The sequence below is a fragment of the Fusarium solani genome (assembly GCF_023522795.1).
Source record: "Fusarium solani strain SB1 chromosome Unknown bctg00000008, whole genome shotgun sequence".
Lineage (NCBI taxonomy): Eukaryota > Fungi > Ascomycota > Sordariomycetes > Hypocreales > Nectriaceae > Fusarium > Fusarium solani.
The window spans coordinates 2,244,520-2,263,017 of record NW_027072148.1 but is presented as its reverse complement, the minus strand read 5'-3'; the positions used below and the strand labels follow the sequence as shown (position 1 = coordinate 2,263,017).

The window sequence follows — 18,498 nt, the reverse complement described above, 5'->3', positions numbered from 1 at the left end:
CCGTCCATGGATGGATGATATGACAGACATGCCTGGGGTGCTGAAGAAGAATGGACGAGGGTCAGGAGGAGGAAAATGGAAGCTAGTCTCACCTCTGGCTATCACTTGTCACTTTCCCTCGAGAACTCGTGATTCGGCCGGCTGCCCATACAGGGAAAAGGGAGACAGGAAGAAGGAAAGAAGGGTCCAGGTTCAATAGTAGCGTGTTGGGGCAGGTCAGAGTTGGTTACGTACCTGCCTAGGGACGTCAGGTCCGAGTAGGTTCTAGGTTCGGGAGGGAGAGACCGAGTGAGAAAAGAAAGGCAAGAGCTGGGCTACCTAACACAACCTCAACCTTACCAGGCTGTCTGCCTTGCTACTTACCTACCGACGACATCTAGGTCCCTTCCCTCGGCCAATGTCAACGCTCAACCTCATCCAAGTATAATACCTGCCGAAACCCCAGACACTCTTTCTCGCCACCTGCCCGTTTACCGCTCCTCTCGAGGCACCTTCCTGCATTAGATCCCGTTGCTGATAGAGGCAACATCGTCCTTGGCAACCACCAACCCTCTTGCGCCTTCCCAGGCTTGGATCCGCCTTCAGTCCCGTCGCTCTATCTTTCCATTCTCAGTCATCTTACACAAGCATCCTCTATCTCTCGCCAACACCAATATCTTGGATAGAATACGCACCAACCCTCGTCACCTACTCCATCTTCATCTCAGCACTGCCCAACCAAGGCTTCATACACATCGCTGCATTCTTGGCTGGTCACGTTCCAGAAATATCTTTGCCAGCCTAACCCTGTCTGTCTCCTTACATACATACTCCATCTTGCAGACAGGTCCAGGTCCAGGCAGGGGTCTCCTTGGGTCGAGATTCGTCCTGCTGCTTGGCTGGGTTTAATACGGACAGCCAACTACACCAACCATTCCGCGCCTTTACGTCCTCCTTACGAATTGACTTACACTGGGATCCATCTACAATCCACTCGACTCTGGCCCGGCAGCTCGCCCCCGACCAATCACTAGTACAGCGCTTGCAACCGCTCTCAGCTGCGCGCCCCATCACCGTCGCCCTCTCCTTGCCCGTTGCTTTCACCGCTGACGCCGCAGTCGCAGCGCTCGCTGCAGTCACTGACTGCGAGGCCTGCAACCTCCCTGCTGATCCCGTACCCCGTACTGGGCCGGGCCTGTCTCAACGGTGCCGAGTACTTATCCGCAGCTCAGCTCCTCACCTTTCCCTGACTGTGCGGCTCCAATCTTGAACACTTGCCAAGTGTCTGTCCATTTGTTCTTACTTTGGGTGGCTTTGCCATGAGAGACACCCCTTCTGCTCTACACCACCTTTTCCACAAGTGCTCTTGATTCGAGGTCACTGAGAACTGTGACGGAGAGCATGTTGGATGCCTTAGCCCTATTCTGAGCCCACTACCGTCAGCCATCATGTCCATGCAATTCCAAAGCGTACGTGGTCTATCCTTAACCCCGCTTGCTGGCTCTTGGACCGTCCCTTGGCTTGTCCAGTCTCAGAGCTAGTCCTACCTAAACTAACCTGCCGATACAGCCCTTTCAAGAGTCACAGTTTGACATCTTCGAGTGGTATCCCCAATTCCAGTCCTGCCTCCGCTACTTCATCGACCATGCCCAGTACAGCGCTCCCGTCCAGACTGTGGCCGCTTGTGTCAACATCCTCTTGCCCTTCCAGAAGGGAAACTCTCCTCCTGTGACACCTACTCGCTCCGGACCAGGTCCATCGGCATCAGCCTCCGGTACTATTCCTCTGGGCTTGCAGAGGACCCCAGTTACCCTGATCCCCTACATTCGCCGTCTTGTAGTGACCGGTTTCGACTCTCCTGCTGTTCTTCATGGCTTCTTTGGCGATGACTGGCTGCAGGGAATCGGGCCTGTCCACGAGAGCGAACGTAGAAACTACTTATTTGCCGCAAAGAGTGACAACTGGCTCAAAGTCAAGTCCCAGTACGACATGGCGGACGGGCAGACAGTTCCCTTCTTGAGGCCTTTACAAAACGTCACTGAGGAGGAGATACAGGCAGCCGAATCAAACTGGAGCGAGTGGCTTGCCATGCAAGACTGGATGCTTGGACCTAGAGCTCCTCCAGACGTCGGCGACCGACGAGTCAGGGTCAAGAAAGAACAAGACTAAAACCAATATAGAACGAACACGGCGCGAACAAGAACGAGAAGCACGCACACACGACATCTACAATATGACGCCAACTAGAGGGAGGGGCAAATCTGGCTTCGAATCTACCGAGCTGTCTTGATAGGAGAAGACGTGGAGGGGGATCAGGATAATACGGCAGAGAAAGGGTTTTGTACACAACATGGAGAGAGTTAGGGAACCAGTACCTACACTCCAGCTCTGTTTTGCCATTGCTGTCATTACATACTCGAGGACTTAAGTTATAGAGATGTGTCAAGTGTGGATGGATAGGTAGCGTCGACGCTGAACTTCATTTTGGTAGAGTTGCCGCAAACTCCGTGTCTATCATGTTGGGCTGGTTGGTATATACAGGAGAATGGCAACCAGACGACCCTTGTTCCAGCCGATTAGAAGAGGAGAGGAAAAGGAAAAAAAAGTCATGGTAATGGCCTGTTGAACGCCCCTTGGAGGCCCCCTGAACGTTTGATGAATGCCCCCCCCTTCTCGCCTTTGGTGTACCTAGTAAAACAGAGAGCCCAACCCCTTTTTCGGCTGTTGAAAAAAGAGAAATGTATTATAGTATCAATCAATCAATCAATCAATCCATCAGTTGAGGAAGCCCTTGCATGCCGCCGTGCCGCAGAGACAGGGAATACGGTCGAGGCTGCCGATTTCACGCTCGAACTTGTAGTCGTAGGTCAACTCTTCGTCTGTAGGCAATAGTGTTAGCAGAGATTCTATAGGGGATGTGGAAACTGGAGGACGTACTCATAGCGATGTCGCGCAACGCGTAGATGACGATGCGCTTGCTTCCCTCGACCTTGATGATCTTGGCGGTGCAGTTGGGCATGCAGCTGTGGTTGATGAAACGGGCGATGCCGCCCTTCTTGGTAGCGTCGATGACGGTGTTCTCGTCGATGCGGAACAGGTAGCTGCTGCCGATGCCACTCTTAAGATAGCGATTCTCGCGAATCTCGGCAATCTGCTGCCGCACCTCCTCGCCGACGTACTCGATGATCATGTCGTCCTTGGCAATGTTCTCCATGGCGTAGAGCCCCCAGTTGTGGATGGCCGAGCGGGCAAACTTGACGGGCTTCTTGCGCTTCTTAAGCTGGTTGAACTTGAACACGTCCGAGTCTTGACCCAGAGTCTTCTTCTGATCGTTCAGGTCTGCGACGTAGCGCCGGTTAGTAGCACGGTTCGCTCGCGAGTTGCCCTTGGCGATGAGCTTCTCGGCCGCGAGCTTGGCCGCCTCTGCCGCTGCAGCCGCCGCGTCCTTGCCTGACTTCTTGAAGCGCGCCTCGCGCTCTTGTCGGGCCTTCTGCACCTTGATGTGGTGAGGCAAGTACTTGGACTTTTCAGAGTTGAGGATCTTCTTGACGCCTTCGGTACGTGCGCAGCCAGTCGGGTTGGGGACATAGTAGCCCTCGATCGACACTGGTTTCTCGAGTGTGCCCTGGGTTGAGTTAAGCTCCCTAATGCGATTACGCTTCCACAGCCACAGCTCGGGGTCGCCAATGTCCTTGACCGCAAATCTCTTGGAGAGCTTTGCAACATCGGGCTTGTCGTTCACACCAAGGGCCAGTCCTTGGAAGAGGGACAAATCTGGCTTGAAGCCGTCAGGTAATACCAGGGCTGGTGTCAGGGGTTCCGTCGACAGGAGCTTCTCATCATACTTCTCCACAACTGGCTCTGGAACTGGCTCTGGAACCGGCTCTGCAGCAGGCGGCTTCTCTTCAACCTTGGGCTCCGCCTTGGGCGCTTCCACGACTTCTTCCTCATCACCACGCTGAGAATCCGTCTCGGCTTGGCGCTTCAAGGCCTCACGTTCCTCAAACACAGCTTTCTTGGTCTTCTTCTTCGCCTTGGCAGGCTTCTTCTTGAGCGTCTTTCCAATCACCGAGGCAGGAGTTTCAGACCGTGATACTCTGCTCTCAAGGTCGTCACCGGTTTCCGGCTCCGGGATAATGTCCACAGAATCTTCCCGAGTGACGAAGCCTGTGCCAAGCTGTCCGAGCTTGACGCCGAAAAGTTCCTCATCAGACTTCTTTTGGCGCTTGAAGGCGGTTTCTACGGAGGCATCGAGCTTACGCTTTCTGGAGATCAACGGATCTGTTATGTGGAAGCTGGCCTCCGTCATCGAGTCGTCTTCCCCAGGTCCCCAAGAGGCAAAGTCATCCTTGGAAGCTTCGTCATCGGTGCTCATGCGACTGCGAGGACGGGATTCGGGCTCCTCAGTCTCGCGAGCGAGGAGCGCCCGAGTATCGGTGTCGTCATCGGACTCAACGTCACTATCCAAGCTCCGCAGACGGTGATGGAGGGAACGGAAGGCATTCCGAGCAACAGGAGGTCGTTGACGTGCGAAGGGATCAATAAAGGCGCTCCGCTGGGCCTGGCCCTTGACCTTTGTCTTCCGAATTCTCGGCAAGGCCTTGGGTTCCAGGCGGCCGGTTCGCCGCTCGATGGGATCGGCCCGTGAGTTGGGGGTTCCCACGCGTGAGCTATCATTGCCGTCCTCGATGCTCGGTATCTCCTCGATATCGTCGGGGTGTTCAATGTTCAGCTTTCGTCGCTTAGCGACGTGGTTGGCAGGATCCAGGAATTCGGAGAGAAAAGGCGCGGCGACCTTGGTACGGATGTGTCGAATGAGATGCTCAGTCATCTCACGACGGACAACCTCCACAGCCTCAATCACCGGGTCGAAGTTCTTAGCCCTCTGCTTTTTCTCTTCTTCGAGGTCTGCCTCCTCCTCTCTTCGCCGCCTGTCTCTCTCATCGCGCTGCCCTGTCTCAGCGCGAGGTTTCCGATCAGGGCTCGCGCTGGCCCGGCGGTGACGCTCGGGGGACTCATCTGACCGACGAGGTCGAGGGAGGCAGAGCTGCATGGTCATGTCATAGTTGAAGAATTCGGTGTGATTAACAGCACGAAAACATCTTTCAGCTTCAGACTTGCCAGTAAAAGAGTTGCGAAAGACGATGTAGTATCCAGACTTGTCGAGGCGAATGTCTTCGAATCCGTAATTCTTTAGCCGCTTCTTCATGTGCGGTACGATGCTTGTCAGAACGGGGACACTCTCGCCTGCGATGTAGATGTATGGTTCGTCTGTAAGTTGGGGGGCCAGATTCTTGACCTCGACCGCAGCATGGCCCTTGGGCTGGACTGGAGTTGTCGTCGGCTGCGGGGTGCTGGGCGCACCAGCAGGTCTCTGAGCTGCTGGCCCCTTGGGAGCGGTGGGGGGAGGTCTTGTGAAGCTCGACGCTGGTGTGGATTTTGGACCGATCGGAGGTGCCTGGGCTGCTTGAGCAAGCCTCTCTTTCTCCTTCTTCTCCATCCTTTCCTTTTCCCTCCTGAGATGCTCTTCAAGCATTCGTCGACTCCTACGCCCTTCAGGATCATAGTCAACACGCACGACGTCAGCATCGACTTTGATGCCACGAGTTCGCACAGCTCGGCGAGCAGCATCGATGGCGGAAACACGGGGTCGGTCGGGGCGCTTCGAATCGCGGTAACGGATGGTTGCGAAGCCGAGGTAGCTACCAGTCTCTGGGTGCATCTTGTTGCTACTCTCGGCGATCTCGCCAAAGGTGGCAAAGATGGCTGTCACCTTGCTAAAAGGAACCAGCGGATTATACCTCGTCACGACGATCTGAGTCGGTGGACCAGGGCCAATGGAGGTCTTGGGGTCGTAGGGGTAAGGCTTGATGTTCTCAGGCGCTGGCCGGAGGCGCGCCTTGGGGAGATAGTAGTCGGTGTTGATATAACCCAGACGACCCCCAGGCTTGGACAGCCGAGGATCTGTTGGGGGGGCGTCATCGTCCTAACCAGTTTCATTAGCCATGAGTCTCTTCACCACAGATGACGCCCCCCCGAAGGGAGAAAAATATATAATTGTACGTACCCGACCGAACTCTTTATAGGTCGGTTTGGCGTTTCTGCTGACGCTCTTATTGTGTACTCGATCGAGGAGCGGATCATAGGTGCACTTGAGGCCCTTGACGGAGGGCATGGGATCTCGAGCCGGAGGGCGCTCAATGGCGAGGGGTCCGTCTGATATCGAGCCATTGGGACCAACGGCCGGGGAATTATGAGAGGATTGTCTCGCGGCCCGATCGGCGGCCAGGGATGCCGACATGTCTGGCTTTGTTGGGGCCGTAGCCGACGAGTTGGATGGCGAATCTTTGGATGCGATGGGAGTGAGGCTCGAGGTGGGGAGGCGGGACGAAGTGGCAGTCGCCGCGGCACCGTGCCGGGCGGACGTGCTGAAGATGGACGAGGCGGCGCTGCTGTAGGAGCTAGCCGAGTCGACGGTGCTGGGGATGTCTGCGAGGGGGGATCCGTTGTCGTCAGGGTGAGCGAGAAGGGAATCCGACACGGCAATATGGCCGTTGGGGCCAGGGGCGGGTTGGGTTGAAGCATTCGCGTGGGCATCAAACCCAGCGGACGCTGGCGTCGGGTCGGAGGCGCCGCCGTTGATGGACGCCGACGACGACGTCGTCTTGGGGCGGTCGCGATCCCGCTCTCGATCTGCGCGACTCTGAGCCTGAGCCTTTACCTTTGGAGCCGTCGGGAAGAACTGCGCGAAGCTCGCGCCTGGCGGGCGAGTCATCGTGACGATGCGCTCTTCCTATCTCCCCCCGTGCTCCGACCATGATATACCCAGCGTTGAAGCGTCTGGTACACACGGCACTGTGGAGGGGCTATTTCCACGCTGGTAGGTTCTCTGAGGCGATTCCAGACGGGTGGTTGTGAGCGCAGGAGCGAAGAGGCGGGCAGAATTAGGGCGCAGGAGGAGCCTTCACGCGACCGAGCGACGTTGCAGGTGGAAGTGTGGCAGAGGGCGGCGGAGCGGCGTCATCCACCAGCGCAGCACAGCAAGCAAGGTCCTGCGGCGGTAAGGAGAAAAAAGTCGCCAGGGCCAGAAGGTCCGACGCCTTGTCGAGAAGAGGAAGCGAAGCGCGTAGCAGTGTCGATTGCGATGGTCGGTATCAATGTCCAAGTCGTGGAGCAAGACGAGGAGAATTGGTTGCGGGAGGAGGAAAAAAATGGCTGACGACCAAGAAAGTTGACGATTGACTGGGCCTGGCTGGTTCTGGGCTTTGACTTTTGGTTCAGGGATGCAGGAGCAGGAGCCTCTGGACAGAGCGGTAATGAAGGTCCCACCAGCCACACTGTGATTGATCTTGGGTGGCTTGAGCGACTTGTGCTGTCGCTGATTGGAGAGGGTCGGCAGGAAAATACACGGTTGACGGGGCAAGGTTGTGCTCATTAACGCGTCCCAAGTCCCGCTACCGCGCCTCCCCCGACAAACGTGGCGTCCAGCTTCCGATGCGCATCAGATCACTTGCCCGCTTTCTTTGACTGCATGAGATGGTGCAAACAGCCACACGCCGATGGGGGACAAACGAACTAGAGTCTCCTCCTTTGTCCAACAGAGCATGTGACGTTTGCTTTATTACCCATTTCTGGGCTTCACACTGGCATGACAGTGGAAAGAACCCATGGGGTCCTCAAATAGCGCCTACCTTCCATGCCTGCCACAACTCTACGTGGTACCATGCTTTGAATGGCCCATCATTTCTCGAAAAATAGGGAAATATCGCTTTCAAGATCCCACGGCCATCTTAAAATTGACAACCCCTGGAATTCAACGTAGCCGAGCTATTATGCTAGTGGGCCATCCCGGCATTTTTCATCCACCATGGGGAGCCAGTCATCATGCATCAAACACATAGCCACCTCTTTGTCCAAGCATTCCAGAGTCCACAAAGGGGGCCAGGCCTGACACACTGGAAACGAGAGTGCTCCTCATATTGGTTGTGAAGATCGGGTTCAAACAGGGAACGCCAGCTTAAAACAGACGAAAGAATAGTCCAAAATTGGCATTTATCGAGCCCTTTTGTTTGTTTGGTTCCTCATGATCAGTCACTCCGATGTCATCATAGTGGAGTACCAAGGAACTGGGGATCGCTTGTCTGTTTACTCAGGTACCTACCTAAGTAGGCAGCCAGTCAACAACACCTCGGCGAAATGATGCTCTGGGCTGTTTGGAAAACAAATTCTATTTTGACAACACACCAAACGACACCTGTCATCAATCAAAGTCATTCATATTGGCACTCGCCAACTGTATCTGTCCAGAATCACAAAGGTCCCGGCTTTTCGTCTCCAAGTCAAGCGACCCAGAGACCTATTCATAAAGAATACCCCAAACGCCTTCACATGAACTGAGCGTCAAGCACTGACGAGATCCCTTCCCAACGCCGCATATTCCCTAATCGTACAGACTGTTCCGCTCTCAATCTCAAAAGTTCAGCTTCAATTCAAACTCGTCTTCGTCGTCGGAAAGCACCAGAGGTTGGCTCAATGGCCCGAGGTCGTCGCCTTCGCTGTCCTCATCGAAGATGGACATGAACTGAGGGCGAGGCTGGCTCTCTTGCTTCTTCAACACCGCCTGGCGAAGGCGAGCCGGTGTGATCGTCGCATCAGACTGGATGGAGTCGAGTGTCTCCACGGGCTTGACCGAACGCTGAGGCCTGACTGTCGTACCAGCTCCACGAGATTGGGCTTGAATCATGGATGAGGCAGATCGGCCTCGGTTGTAGCCGATGGTAGTTCTTGAGGCAGCCTGTGCAGTGGCGCTATCGGCATGCGAGGCCTTCGTAGGAGCGACGGCACGAGTGGTCTTTCTGCCCTGAATCAGGGAGCTGAGAGGCTTCCTAGCCTTCGTCGTTCGTGCGACAGTCGGGACCTGGGTGTTGCTGCTAGTGTCTGAGTGAATCGACAGTGCCGACGCAGCGCGTCTCGAGGCAAGGCTGGAAGGTTGCTTGGATCGAATGCCCGTTCTTTTTTGGCCCGAAACCGCGGCGGCTGCGTTCTTGGTTACCGCTGGTTTGGCATGGTCCTCAGTATCCGAAAGATCGTCGATGTTCCAAGTGAGGGCATCAATCTCCTGCTTGTTTCTTTCCTCGGCCTTGGTTGCCACCTTTTTCAAGGCCGCTTCGAATTCCCTGTCCTGGCGAGAAACACCCTGATCATCTATAGGGTTGTAGAAATGTTGATAATAACCCTTGAGAAGGTTCTCCTTCTTGAGGCCCTCAAGAGTCAGGAGGTCCTTGGGAAAGACATCAGATTCATAAGGCAAGTCCTTGGGCTTTGGTGGAGCGTATTCAGGCTCCTCTTCCTCTTGCTCAATCGCCTTTCGTTCTTCCTTCACTCTGATCTCGAGCGGTGCCAGGTCGACTGGTCGGAGTTTGGGCTTCTGAGCTGTTGGCTTGAGCTGCGTCTTCTCGATCTCTTTGACAATGTCCTTGACGCCGCCCGCCTGCCCATTCTTAGCTTTGGCATTGGTGGTTTTGTTGCCAAGGGGAGCTCTGCTTCGAGTTCCTGTTGAAGTGTTTTCAATTAGCCAATTGGTCTTTGTTTTCTTTGTAAATATGCCCATACCCATGGGAGTCACCATGGCCTGTTGAGCCCCATGGCCCTTGGTTAGAGTCTTATCATTTCCAAGGAAGGTCTTTGCTCCTCCAAGCACAGTCTTGCCGGTAAAAGCGGTGGGCGCGTTCTCATCGTGCTGAGCAAACCGAGATGGCGTCTTGGGGTATCGGGCGCCCGGGGTCTTGTGTTGCTGCTTGGTGGGAACTTGCTGGCTGTGAACCAGGTTCTCTTGGTCGCGATGCGCCGCCAACATGATGGCTACAATGAACGAACCAAATATTCGAAAATGTTTCTTTTGGAGTAGGCAGCTAGGCTGATGGTGTCTTCGTCATCTGTTGCAATTCAAGAGGTGATTAGTTGGGCAGGAAATAGGCCCCTTTCCCCCAGGCAGCTGGGTCTAATGCCAGGATGTTTTGTTGGCCGGTGGTGGCTGGCCGGGCAACCGTATGCTGCAACCTAAAATTGGAAGGCGCAGGCATGTGAGCGCCACAGGCCAGTGACCGCCACAAACCAATGAGGCTGGGCTCGCTACCTAGGTACGTATCGCGGCATCCACCGCCTAGAAGGCAGTTATAGAGGGGCATCACTTCTCCCCTTTCCTGAATCTTGACCACTTCATCTTACACCCGAACAACGCGCTTTTTGACTCCATCACCAGGCTTCCTCCTCCCTTTTCTTCGCCCGAATCGAAACCGCCCCAGCTCATCGAAATGGACCGCATCAAGGAGGTTTGTCACCCAAGCTCCCTCTGCTACCCCGCCATAATTCCCCAAGGCCACTGTGGAGGGGTAAACTATCGTCGCCCCATGCTAATATGGCGATGGTGGATAGAAAATGAACCAGCTCCGCCTGGAGGCCGACGAGGCCACTTCCCAGGTCGAGGAACTTAAGGCCAAGGTCAAGGTGCTCGAGCAGGAGAACCTGTCCAAGGAGCAGGAAATCACCTCGCTGCAGCACAAGAACAACCTGCTCGAGGGTGAGGTCGAGAAGCTCGAGAACGCCGTCAAGGACTTCAAGAAGGCCGCCGATGAGGGCCAGCAGCACGGCACCCAGAACGAGACTCTCCAGCGAAGGCTGCAGCTCCTCGAGGAGGAGGCCGAGGATGCCGACAAGACGCTCCGTGAGGCCAACGAGAAGTACGTCAGCCCTTTTGGCGAGCTGTCCCTCCCCACCGCCATTTCGGACACCTTCAATTTCGGACCCTGTTGGATGGCTGTACGCTAACAATCTACCCCCTTTTAGGCTCCGACAGACCGACGTCAAGGCTGGACACTTTGAGCGCAAGGTGCAAGCCCTCGAGAACGAGCGTGACCAGTGGGAGACCAAGTACGAGGAGATGTCCAAGAAGTACGCTGCTCTCCAGAAGGACCTGGAGGACCTCCAGAACGAGATTGGCAACATCTAAGCGACTCTCGACCTCGATACATAGGTGCCGGATGCAAGATATGGTTGTGAGCATGTCCCGGGACAGCTGTGTCTGTGGCCTACCCGCCCGGCGGTTGTCTTGGTTGTATGGTTTTCAAAGTGTTGCCAGATGAGCGAATGGAGCAGCTGCCGCATATTACGTTTCTACTAGCTGGTTGAAGCTGGCTTTTCTCAAGGGTATCTTTGTAAATGCTTGTCCTCGTGGTCCTCCGGTTGCTCCCTTTTCCTCGGCTAGAGACCTTATTTATTCCCTCCTTTTGTTCTTGATCCTGTGCTTGATGCTCGTCAACTCTCTATCGAATTTGGACTCATAGCGGAACTTCTTCTTTTTCTTCTTTGGCTTCTCCTGTCGTGACTTTGCCGCTTTGCTGTCGGGTGTGTCCTTGGCCTCTTCCTTGTTGTCGTCCTCGTCCTCGCTTTCGTCGACCTTTGGTTTATGCAGCCCATCTCTTGTCACCGATACAGACTCAACGGTAACCGTCGTGTAACGATCCTCGTCAATGTACTCTTCCTCGTGGTCCACAATGTCGAGGTTGGGTTGATCAGGAAAGCCGTCCCACTCGTCAGAGGCGTCGTCCGACCCCTGCTCGATCGCTCCGGCGGCTTCTGACTCCTGTAGCATTCGGTTCACAGTTTCCACGTGCTGTTCGACCTCGCGGCGGCGTTCCTCTCGGATCTAGTAGCACAGGTTAGGATCCATCACGGGCATCCATTGTAAGGATTGCCAGCTAGACGTACCTGCTTCCGCATCTCAATCTTTTCTTGGCGAGCCCTCTTGGCAGCCTCCTCCTGGGCATTCTTAATCCGCTGCTGCTTTCGCTTGTGGAATCCCGTCAGGTATTCATGGCGCGCATCGTTGTCAAAACTGACTTCTTCGACGGCGGATGTCGATTTTCGCTTCTTCGATGGGGGCGGTAGAAGGCTCTTCTTGGGTCTTGGCTTAGCGAACATGGTTGAATTAGCTCTTTCGACAAGCCCTGAAGCTGTCGAGTCAACAAGAGCAATATCGAATGGACTGTTTGGTTGGATGATTGGTCTGCAGCATCTGGAAAATCCACTACCAGTCGCAAACTTTCGAGGTGGCTCTGGCTTTACAAGGGTCCTTCACCGAGGTGTGCACAAAACGGGGTGATGCAGGTGCCGAGGCGGTTACGTAAGGTGGCCGTTGCTGCATCAGCTCTCCCATGTCTGGCAGTATCCCATCACAAGCTGGAATTGACAGGCAGACACGACGTCTAAGATCCAGCAACACCATCAGCGATGCGTCTCCAAATTCTCACCAGCGCGCTGGCGCTCGCCGGCTCCGCGACCGCCTTCTCCGACTCATGGCCCCTTGTCATGTTTTCCACCTCCGAGTATGACGCGCCATCCATCATTCCCCCGTGTCCCGTTTCCAAGCTTGAAGAGCTCCCTACTAACGATAATGATGATTTCAGGTTCCCCGACGCCCCGAGCTCCAACCAAGTCCAAACGCGATCCCAGGCTATCGAACAGGTCAACGATATCCTTTCGACATGTCCCACCGACAACTACCTCTTGGTCATCCACAAGGATGTCAATGCTGCTGACCTCCGCCGACCGCAAACCATGCCTTACCTGCATCTCGAGATGGAGAGCAAGGATATCCATGGCAAATTCATCGTCCCCGAGGTTGTGGGCGAGTCGATCAACAAGAAGGATATTGAAGATTATGTCTCGACGGCGTGCTCTCAGCAAGGAAAGGATGCTGTGTTCCAGACTGTCGAGCTCAAGTCCTTGGACAATGACCCGGAGCGCCGTGGTGAGTGCCTTTTGTATGCCATCCCATAAGAGCGCATGCTGATGGAAATTTAGACAACGTCGATCTGTGGCAGCAGGCCAAGAGCCTGATTGAGAAGGGATCCCACACCGTCCTGTTCGTCGGCACACCTCGCCCTTTCAAGAAGTCGGCTTCCTCCACTGAGAAGACCATCTACGAGTCCGAGTTTGTCGAGCCTGTGCGCATGGACGTCAAGAGAGATGTTACGGATGGTTTCCAGCGACGAGCTGATAACGAGACCGAGTGGGACAACCGTCCTCTGTTCCAGAAGTACCAGTTCTTCACTCCTGGTGAGTCCAACATCAATGCATTCTAGTATAGTCTTAAACATCGTTCTGACCCCATTCTTAGGTATCTTCATGGCTCTTATCACTGCCATTGTCCTGTTCTCCATCCTTGGCGTTGGCTTGAGAGCCCTCGCCAGCCTCGAGGTGTCCTATGGCGCCTTTGACAAGGACATGGGTCCCGCCGCCCAGAAGAAGCAGCAGTAAGCCACCTGCGCCTGATCAGTGGATTCTGTCGTTAGTATCACTGCCGCAAGCGGCACGGTATTTGTATATCAGATTACGGAGTTTGGGTTTCGTTTGGTGCGACTTGACGGGAGGAATCAGTTATCGGCATGTTGCGAGCATCCAGTGTAGACATGATACGGAGGGACCGGGGGATTCAAATCGCGGGCCTCGACCTCGGATTTTTATCGAATGCTTTTTTCCCAAATGCTGTTTGAGAGCTGTAATAGAGAGAATTCAACGCCAAACTCCGGTCCCTGGTCTATGCATCCATCCCCCATCTGTACGTCATGAATAGTCTCCCTCATGATCATGGCGTAATCCCGTAGTCATTGGCCTCGCTGATGCCTCTTTTTCAAAACCCTCTCTTTGTTGCTTGCTGTCCAGAAAAGCATCTACACCAAGTGACTGGGCAGGAGGAAGTTGGCGATGCCCTCCTTGACGGCGTACTCGTGCCCACAGTTTCCGCACACAAGCTTGCCCTCAGACATTTGTGTCTCAAGGAGCAAGTGATGCAGATCCTTGAGCGTCTTCTCATCCGCCTGGAGCTCCTCGGCCGTGGGGGCCTGCTCAGGGAGTTGAGGGAAACCAAGCTGTAACACAACAAGTCAGGGAACGTTTCCAACATCAATGCGACAGAGTGCCCCCCAATCGTTTCACTCTCTCCCCCTGTTTCGGTTTAGTGTGCAAAACTCACCTCTGAAGCCGTTACTCGGAGCGCAGCCCAGTCTAGACGGGGCAACACATTGAGAAGCATCTGGGGGTTCAGCTCAATCTCATCCTGGACGAGCTCGGCGTCCTTGGGATGGAGGGGGTATGAGTCTGACGAGGACTTGCAGGCCTTGACGGCGCAGGTGAGGAAGTTGAGACTGAGGACCTTCATTTTTCAGGAGAGCAAGATGAATGATATTGAGTACACAGTAAAACAGTGTCGACGGGATGGTGAGGCTCCAATTTGTTGTGTCTTGAACTTACAACTTTTTTTTTCTATGGCGGGGGAGCGTTGAGTCGTAAGCCCCACGTGACAGGGGTGTTGGCTTCGCGGACAGCCAAGCAGGAGAACTTGGCAACGACTACAATGAGCATCTTTTACATGGACGCGAAATTGTGGGAGTACGAGTAAGTTTGTCTTGGAATGAAGAATAAAGCTTAACAAGATCACACATTTATCCGCCAAGATTGGTAAGGACTGGTAGGGACGAAATATGTAAAGGTTCCAAGATACGCCGGTCTTATATTGTCTTGTCGCTGCGACACAAGTCTAATTTACCTAAAATCGAGATCGTCGGGCAGCACGGAGACCGACGAGGAGGACGCCTGCCACGAGGGCAAAAAGGCCAGCCTTTTGCAGAGTAGACCACCCTTCATCTTCCGGGGCGAACTCGGCGGCGCCAAAGAGGTCTATGCGAGGCGGGCGAAAGAGCTACGTATCAGCACATCCGGCCAACGGCATTGAGGGCATGTGAACAAGGCAACGAACAATGCGGGGGGCGTTGCGTGTTGCGTTGTCTCTTTAGAGCTCGACGTGAATACCTTCAGGGGGGACCTCGAGCTCGCCGCTCTTGAGAATCTTGACCGCCTCGACGGGTCGGTCACCTGCGCCGGTCTTGGTCTTCTCGATCTTCTCGACGACGTCGTAGCCCTCGAGGACCTCGCCGAAGACGACGTGCTTGCCATCGAGCCACCTGTGATCGTCCTATTAGTCTTTGTCTGATTCGAGGATTCGGCAGAGAGAATAGCGCTTACGAAGTGACGACGGTGGTGATGAAGAACTGGGAACCGTTGGTGTCGCGACCAGCGTTAGCCATGGAGAGGAGACCCTTCTTGGAGTGCTTGAGCTTGAAGTTCTCGTCCTTGAAGCGGTCGCCATAGACTGGAAGGTATGTTAGCCAATCGACTTGTGAAAGCTGCAGAGAGTGTCAAAACATACTCGACTTGCCGCCAGTTCCGTCACCCTTGGTGAAGTCACCACCCTGGATCATGAAGCTGGGGATGACACGGTGGAAGACGGAGCCCTCATAGCCGAATCCCTTCTCGCCAGTGGCAAGAGCGCGGAAGTTCTCAGCAGTCTCGGGGACAGTCTTGCCGTAGAGACCCATGACGATGCGACCGAGGTTCTGGTCACCCTGCTGGATGTCGAAGTAGACCTTGTGGGTGATCTTGGGACCCTTGGCAGCCTCGGCCGTCTGGGCGAGCAGCACGAGGCCGAGCCCAAAGACGAGGGCCGACGCGAAGAAGCGGCGAAGGTTGAACATTGCGTATCGTCTTGTTGCCGACTGTTTGCGAAGCAGCTGACAAGTTGATGATGATGATGGTGCGAGGAAGGGGACGAGGGGAGCTGGAGTAGGGGACACTTATACCGTAGATGGCTTACCAACTTGACCGGGGGAGGAGCTGGCGCAATTGGGGGCATGCGAGTGGCGGGGAGTCGACAGCAATGGCCGGAGTGGGGAGCTCAAGTTCCAGGGCGTTTCATCAGCGTCAAGGGTGTGAAAAAGATGCGGTAAGAGAGCAGGTTGATGTTAAAATATGATCAGTCTGTTGATTGATTGGCAATTGAAATGATTACGTCTTTATGTCTACTTGTCTCACCGCATTGTCTTTTTCCTTCACCTCGGCCCGCTGGAACGCTGCAGTTCACGGCTGTTGGAGTTCCAGCGCCTGCTCCAACGCCAGTACCTGTACGTACCCCTCCACCACGGAGGATTAGCCCCGGTTTCGCCGAATGGTGCATCTTTTTCCAATTGCACGTCAGGTCCGAGATCGAGGCATGCGACTGTGATACCCACGACAAGCCGTCACAATGGTACGTTTGCGCCAATTGCTTCTTGGATGACAGTGGTAGATACTAACAACTCATCTAGGTCTTCATTCTAGGCGTCAACTTCGGCGAGCAGAAGCTGGTCAAGGTAAGTTTCTAGCCTACTTCCCGCGATCCGACGGCCTCAATTCTCACGCCAACGTCTCTCCCCGAATAGAAAGCCCTTGAGTCGTTTTACGCTCTTGGGCCCACGACCTCTGCTCGCATCATGGCCAAGTACTCCATCCACAAGCTCGCCAAGGTGGGCTCCCTCGCACCGAGGACCGTCACCTCCCTCACGGCCGAGTTATCACAAATGACCATCGAAACCGACGCCCGACGACTGGTGCAGGAGAACATCCGACGACTAAAGGATATGGGCTCTTACCGTGGTAGACGTCACGCAATGGGTCTGCCTGTGCGTGGCCAGAGGACGAGGACACAGACAACAACGGCCAACAGGCTCAACAGAGTCGAGCGGAGGGGTTAAGCATTTCACGTGCAGATTGGCCGATTTTGTCATGACCTGCATAGTCAATTGGAATTTGATTAAGAGGTGGACTGTCGACATGATGAGGACCTATCTCGGCGCATTTGGAAAGGCCATCAATGGGAAAGTCAACCTCCAGGAGGAAGTGCGAGCAAGAACACCTCCTTGCTGTACAAGACTTGTATATACAGTGTACGATCAGATGAAATGAGACCCTAGATCGCCATATTTTGGGCGCTACAAGTACTCTACACGGTCTCGAAAGTAGCCTCGAGCACGTCTGAAAACTTCAGCTCGGGCAAGACATCCTCCAGAGGCAGCTCTCCCTTGGACTGCAGGCGAGCAGCGACCTCATCCACTTCCTTCCACACTCGCAGGAGATTACCACCGACAACCTTGGCAGCATCGACATTACTGACACCCAGCTTCAGAAGCTCAGCGATAAGATCGGGGTACTTGGTCACGTCCTCCAGACCCCGGGGCACGCTCGGAATGCCATCAAAGTCAGTACCGATGCCGACGTGGTCGAAGCCGATGAGGTTCCCGATGTAGAAGATGTGCTGAGCTGCGTGTTCGATGGTTGAGTTCTGAGGGAAGAAGTCGGGCAGTCCATTGGGGTTGTCGCTCTCGACGCAGGAGATGAAATCAGGGGCGATATTGACCATGACCAGGGAGTTGCGCTTCTTGACGAGTTCAAGGACGTTGTCCTTGACGTTTCGAGGATGAGGACAGATGCTCCATGCCGAACTGTGGGAGAAGATCACAGGGGCTTCGGAGCCAGCCCAGTCATCGCCGTTGCCCAGGACATCCAACATGGTATCCTCACTAAGCGACTAATTAGAATAACACTTGTGACTCAGAAAAAGGCAAACCAACCTGACGTGAGAGATGTCGACAATCATGCCAATGCGGTTCATCTCGTGGATAAGACGGCGTCCTAGAGGACTCACACCTCCCCACAGAGGCTCAGCCTTGCGCGTAGGGTTCTCCAGGATAGCGGCATCGGCGAACTTGTTGTGGCAGTTGTGAGTCAAGGTGGCGTAGCGCACGCCGAGCTCATGAAACTTGCGAAGGTTGGCCGCCGAGTTGCCAATCTGATGCAAACCTTCGATGCCGAGGGGTGAGATCAGTTTACCCTGCTTGAAGGCCTCGTACGCGTTGGAGCTGTCAACCTTTTGAGAGAAATGATCAGGATAGGCTGCCTGCAGCCTTGTCATGACATCAATCTGGTCTAGGGTGAACTGAACGCCTATGAGAAAATTAGCATTTGGGAGTGAGCGTGGACACAGTCAAACTTACTGGAGGCATAATTCTCATCAGAAAAGTCAGAGCCGTTCTTTGGGCAAGGAGCGAAGAGACTCCAGAAGGCACCGCCACTCTGGCCCTGGCGAAGACGATGCAGGTCTACATGCCCAGGGAGGCCGCCTTCCACAAAGGGCTGAGTGAAGTTCTCCTCGTAGATGCGGTTACCATAGAAGTAGCGTATCAACATGGGAAAGTCGACATGCCCATCTGGTCGGGTTCTGTTAGCAGCTACTTTCTACACATTCAATAGGAAAGGGTTCGTAGCATCGGGTGCCTGTTTCTTACCAATCAATGGCGTAGTCGTGAGAATATGTCGAGCCCGCTCCTCGGGCGTTCTTAGGCCGTTGCCATAGCGAGGAACTCCGCCGTAACGATTACTGACTGGTCGATGCAATAAACTGAGCCCAAGAAGCGCTAGGAAAATAGCCAGTATAGCTTTCCGCGGCGTCAACTTTGGTGTCGCAGGAGGCTCATGATGCTGATGGTTGTGAAGCTGCTGGAGCAATCCTCCCTTGACCGGCCTGCTCGGACCCCTTGTCCGAGATGGTCTTGTCTTGTTAAAAGGAAGGAGGGGCTCTTGCCGACCCAT

The 18,498-nt window shown here is 54.6% G+C and overlaps 10 protein-coding genes across 10 annotated transcripts; 4 read left to right on the top strand and 6 right to left on the bottom strand.

The window, feature by feature from the left end:
* Positions 1-1,427: 1,427 nt before the first annotated feature.
* Positions 1,428-2,148, top strand: MRS44_012769 (uncharacterized protein; the record flags this gene model as incomplete). Its single annotated transcript, XM_046269360.2, has 2 exons — positions 1,428-1,448; positions 1,549-2,148. 2 exons carry the CDS (start codon positions 1,428-1,430, stop codon positions 2,146-2,148), a joined length of 621 nt encoding a protein of 206 aa, XP_046132766.1.
* Positions 2,149-2,754: 606 nt separating this feature from the next.
* On the bottom strand, positions 2,755-6,754 carry MRS44_012768 (uncharacterized protein; the record flags this gene model as incomplete). The annotated part of the gene is made up of 3 exons (XM_046269361.2): positions 2,755-2,858; positions 2,917-5,965; positions 6,047-6,754. 3 exons carry the CDS (start codon positions 6,752-6,754, stop codon positions 2,755-2,757), a joined length of 3,861 nt encoding a protein of 1,286 aa, XP_046132767.2.
* A 1,695-nt stretch (positions 6,755-8,449) lies between these two features.
* MRS44_012767 (uncharacterized protein) lies at positions 8,450-9,835 on the bottom strand (the record flags this gene model as incomplete). The annotated part of the gene is made up of 2 exons (XM_046269362.2): positions 8,450-9,531; positions 9,592-9,835. 2 exons carry the CDS (start codon positions 9,833-9,835, stop codon positions 8,450-8,452), a joined length of 1,326 nt encoding a protein of 441 aa, XP_046132768.2.
* Positions 9,836-10,292: 457 nt separating this feature from the next.
* Positions 10,293-10,987, top strand: MRS44_012766 (uncharacterized protein; the record flags this gene model as incomplete). The annotated part of the gene is made up of 3 exons (XM_046281107.2): positions 10,293-10,310; positions 10,414-10,718; positions 10,825-10,987. 3 exons carry the CDS (start codon positions 10,293-10,295, stop codon positions 10,985-10,987), a joined length of 486 nt encoding a protein of 161 aa, XP_046132769.2.
* A 264-nt stretch (positions 10,988-11,251) lies between these two features.
* Positions 11,252-11,958, bottom strand: MRS44_012765 (uncharacterized protein; the record flags this gene model as incomplete). Its single annotated transcript, XM_046281108.2, has 2 exons — positions 11,252-11,683; positions 11,746-11,958. The coding sequence occupies 2 exons, from the start codon at positions 11,956-11,958 to the stop codon at positions 11,252-11,254; spliced, it is 645 nt and encodes a 214-aa protein (XP_046132770.2).
* A 309-nt stretch (positions 11,959-12,267) lies between these two features.
* Positions 12,268-13,296, top strand: MRS44_012764 (uncharacterized protein; the record flags this gene model as incomplete). The annotated part of the gene is made up of 3 exons (XM_065618905.1): positions 12,268-12,787; positions 12,841-13,095; positions 13,157-13,296. 3 exons carry the CDS (start codon positions 12,268-12,270, stop codon positions 13,294-13,296), a joined length of 915 nt encoding a protein of 304 aa, XP_065474977.1.
* Positions 13,297-13,709: 413 nt separating this feature from the next.
* MRS44_012763 (uncharacterized protein) lies at positions 13,710-14,197 on the bottom strand (the record flags this gene model as incomplete). The annotated part of the gene is made up of 2 exons (XM_046270924.2): positions 13,710-13,907; positions 14,012-14,197. The coding sequence occupies 2 exons, from the start codon at positions 14,195-14,197 to the stop codon at positions 13,710-13,712; spliced, it is 384 nt and encodes a 127-aa protein (XP_046132772.1).
* A 387-nt stretch (positions 14,198-14,584) lies between these two features.
* Positions 14,585-15,569, bottom strand: MRS44_012762 (uncharacterized protein; the record flags this gene model as incomplete). The annotated part of the gene is made up of 4 exons (XM_065618904.1): positions 14,585-14,715; positions 14,848-14,999; positions 15,061-15,187; positions 15,245-15,569. The coding sequence occupies 4 exons, from the start codon at positions 15,567-15,569 to the stop codon at positions 14,585-14,587; spliced, it is 735 nt and encodes a 244-aa protein (XP_065474976.1).
* Positions 15,570-16,117: 548 nt separating this feature from the next.
* MRS44_012761 (mitochondrial 37S ribosomal protein uS13m) lies at positions 16,118-16,604 on the top strand (the record flags this gene model as incomplete). The annotated part of the gene is made up of 3 exons (XM_046269363.2): positions 16,118-16,120; positions 16,179-16,223; positions 16,293-16,604. The coding sequence occupies 3 exons, from the start codon at positions 16,118-16,120 to the stop codon at positions 16,602-16,604; spliced, it is 360 nt and encodes a 119-aa protein (XP_046132774.1).
* A 248-nt stretch (positions 16,605-16,852) lies between these two features.
* On the bottom strand, positions 16,853-18,498 carry MRS44_012760 (uncharacterized protein; the record flags this gene model as incomplete). Its single annotated transcript, XM_046269365.2, has 4 exons — positions 16,853-17,429; positions 17,481-17,853; positions 17,904-18,116; positions 18,195-18,498. 4 exons carry the CDS (start codon positions 18,496-18,498, stop codon positions 16,853-16,855), a joined length of 1,467 nt encoding a protein of 488 aa, XP_046132775.2.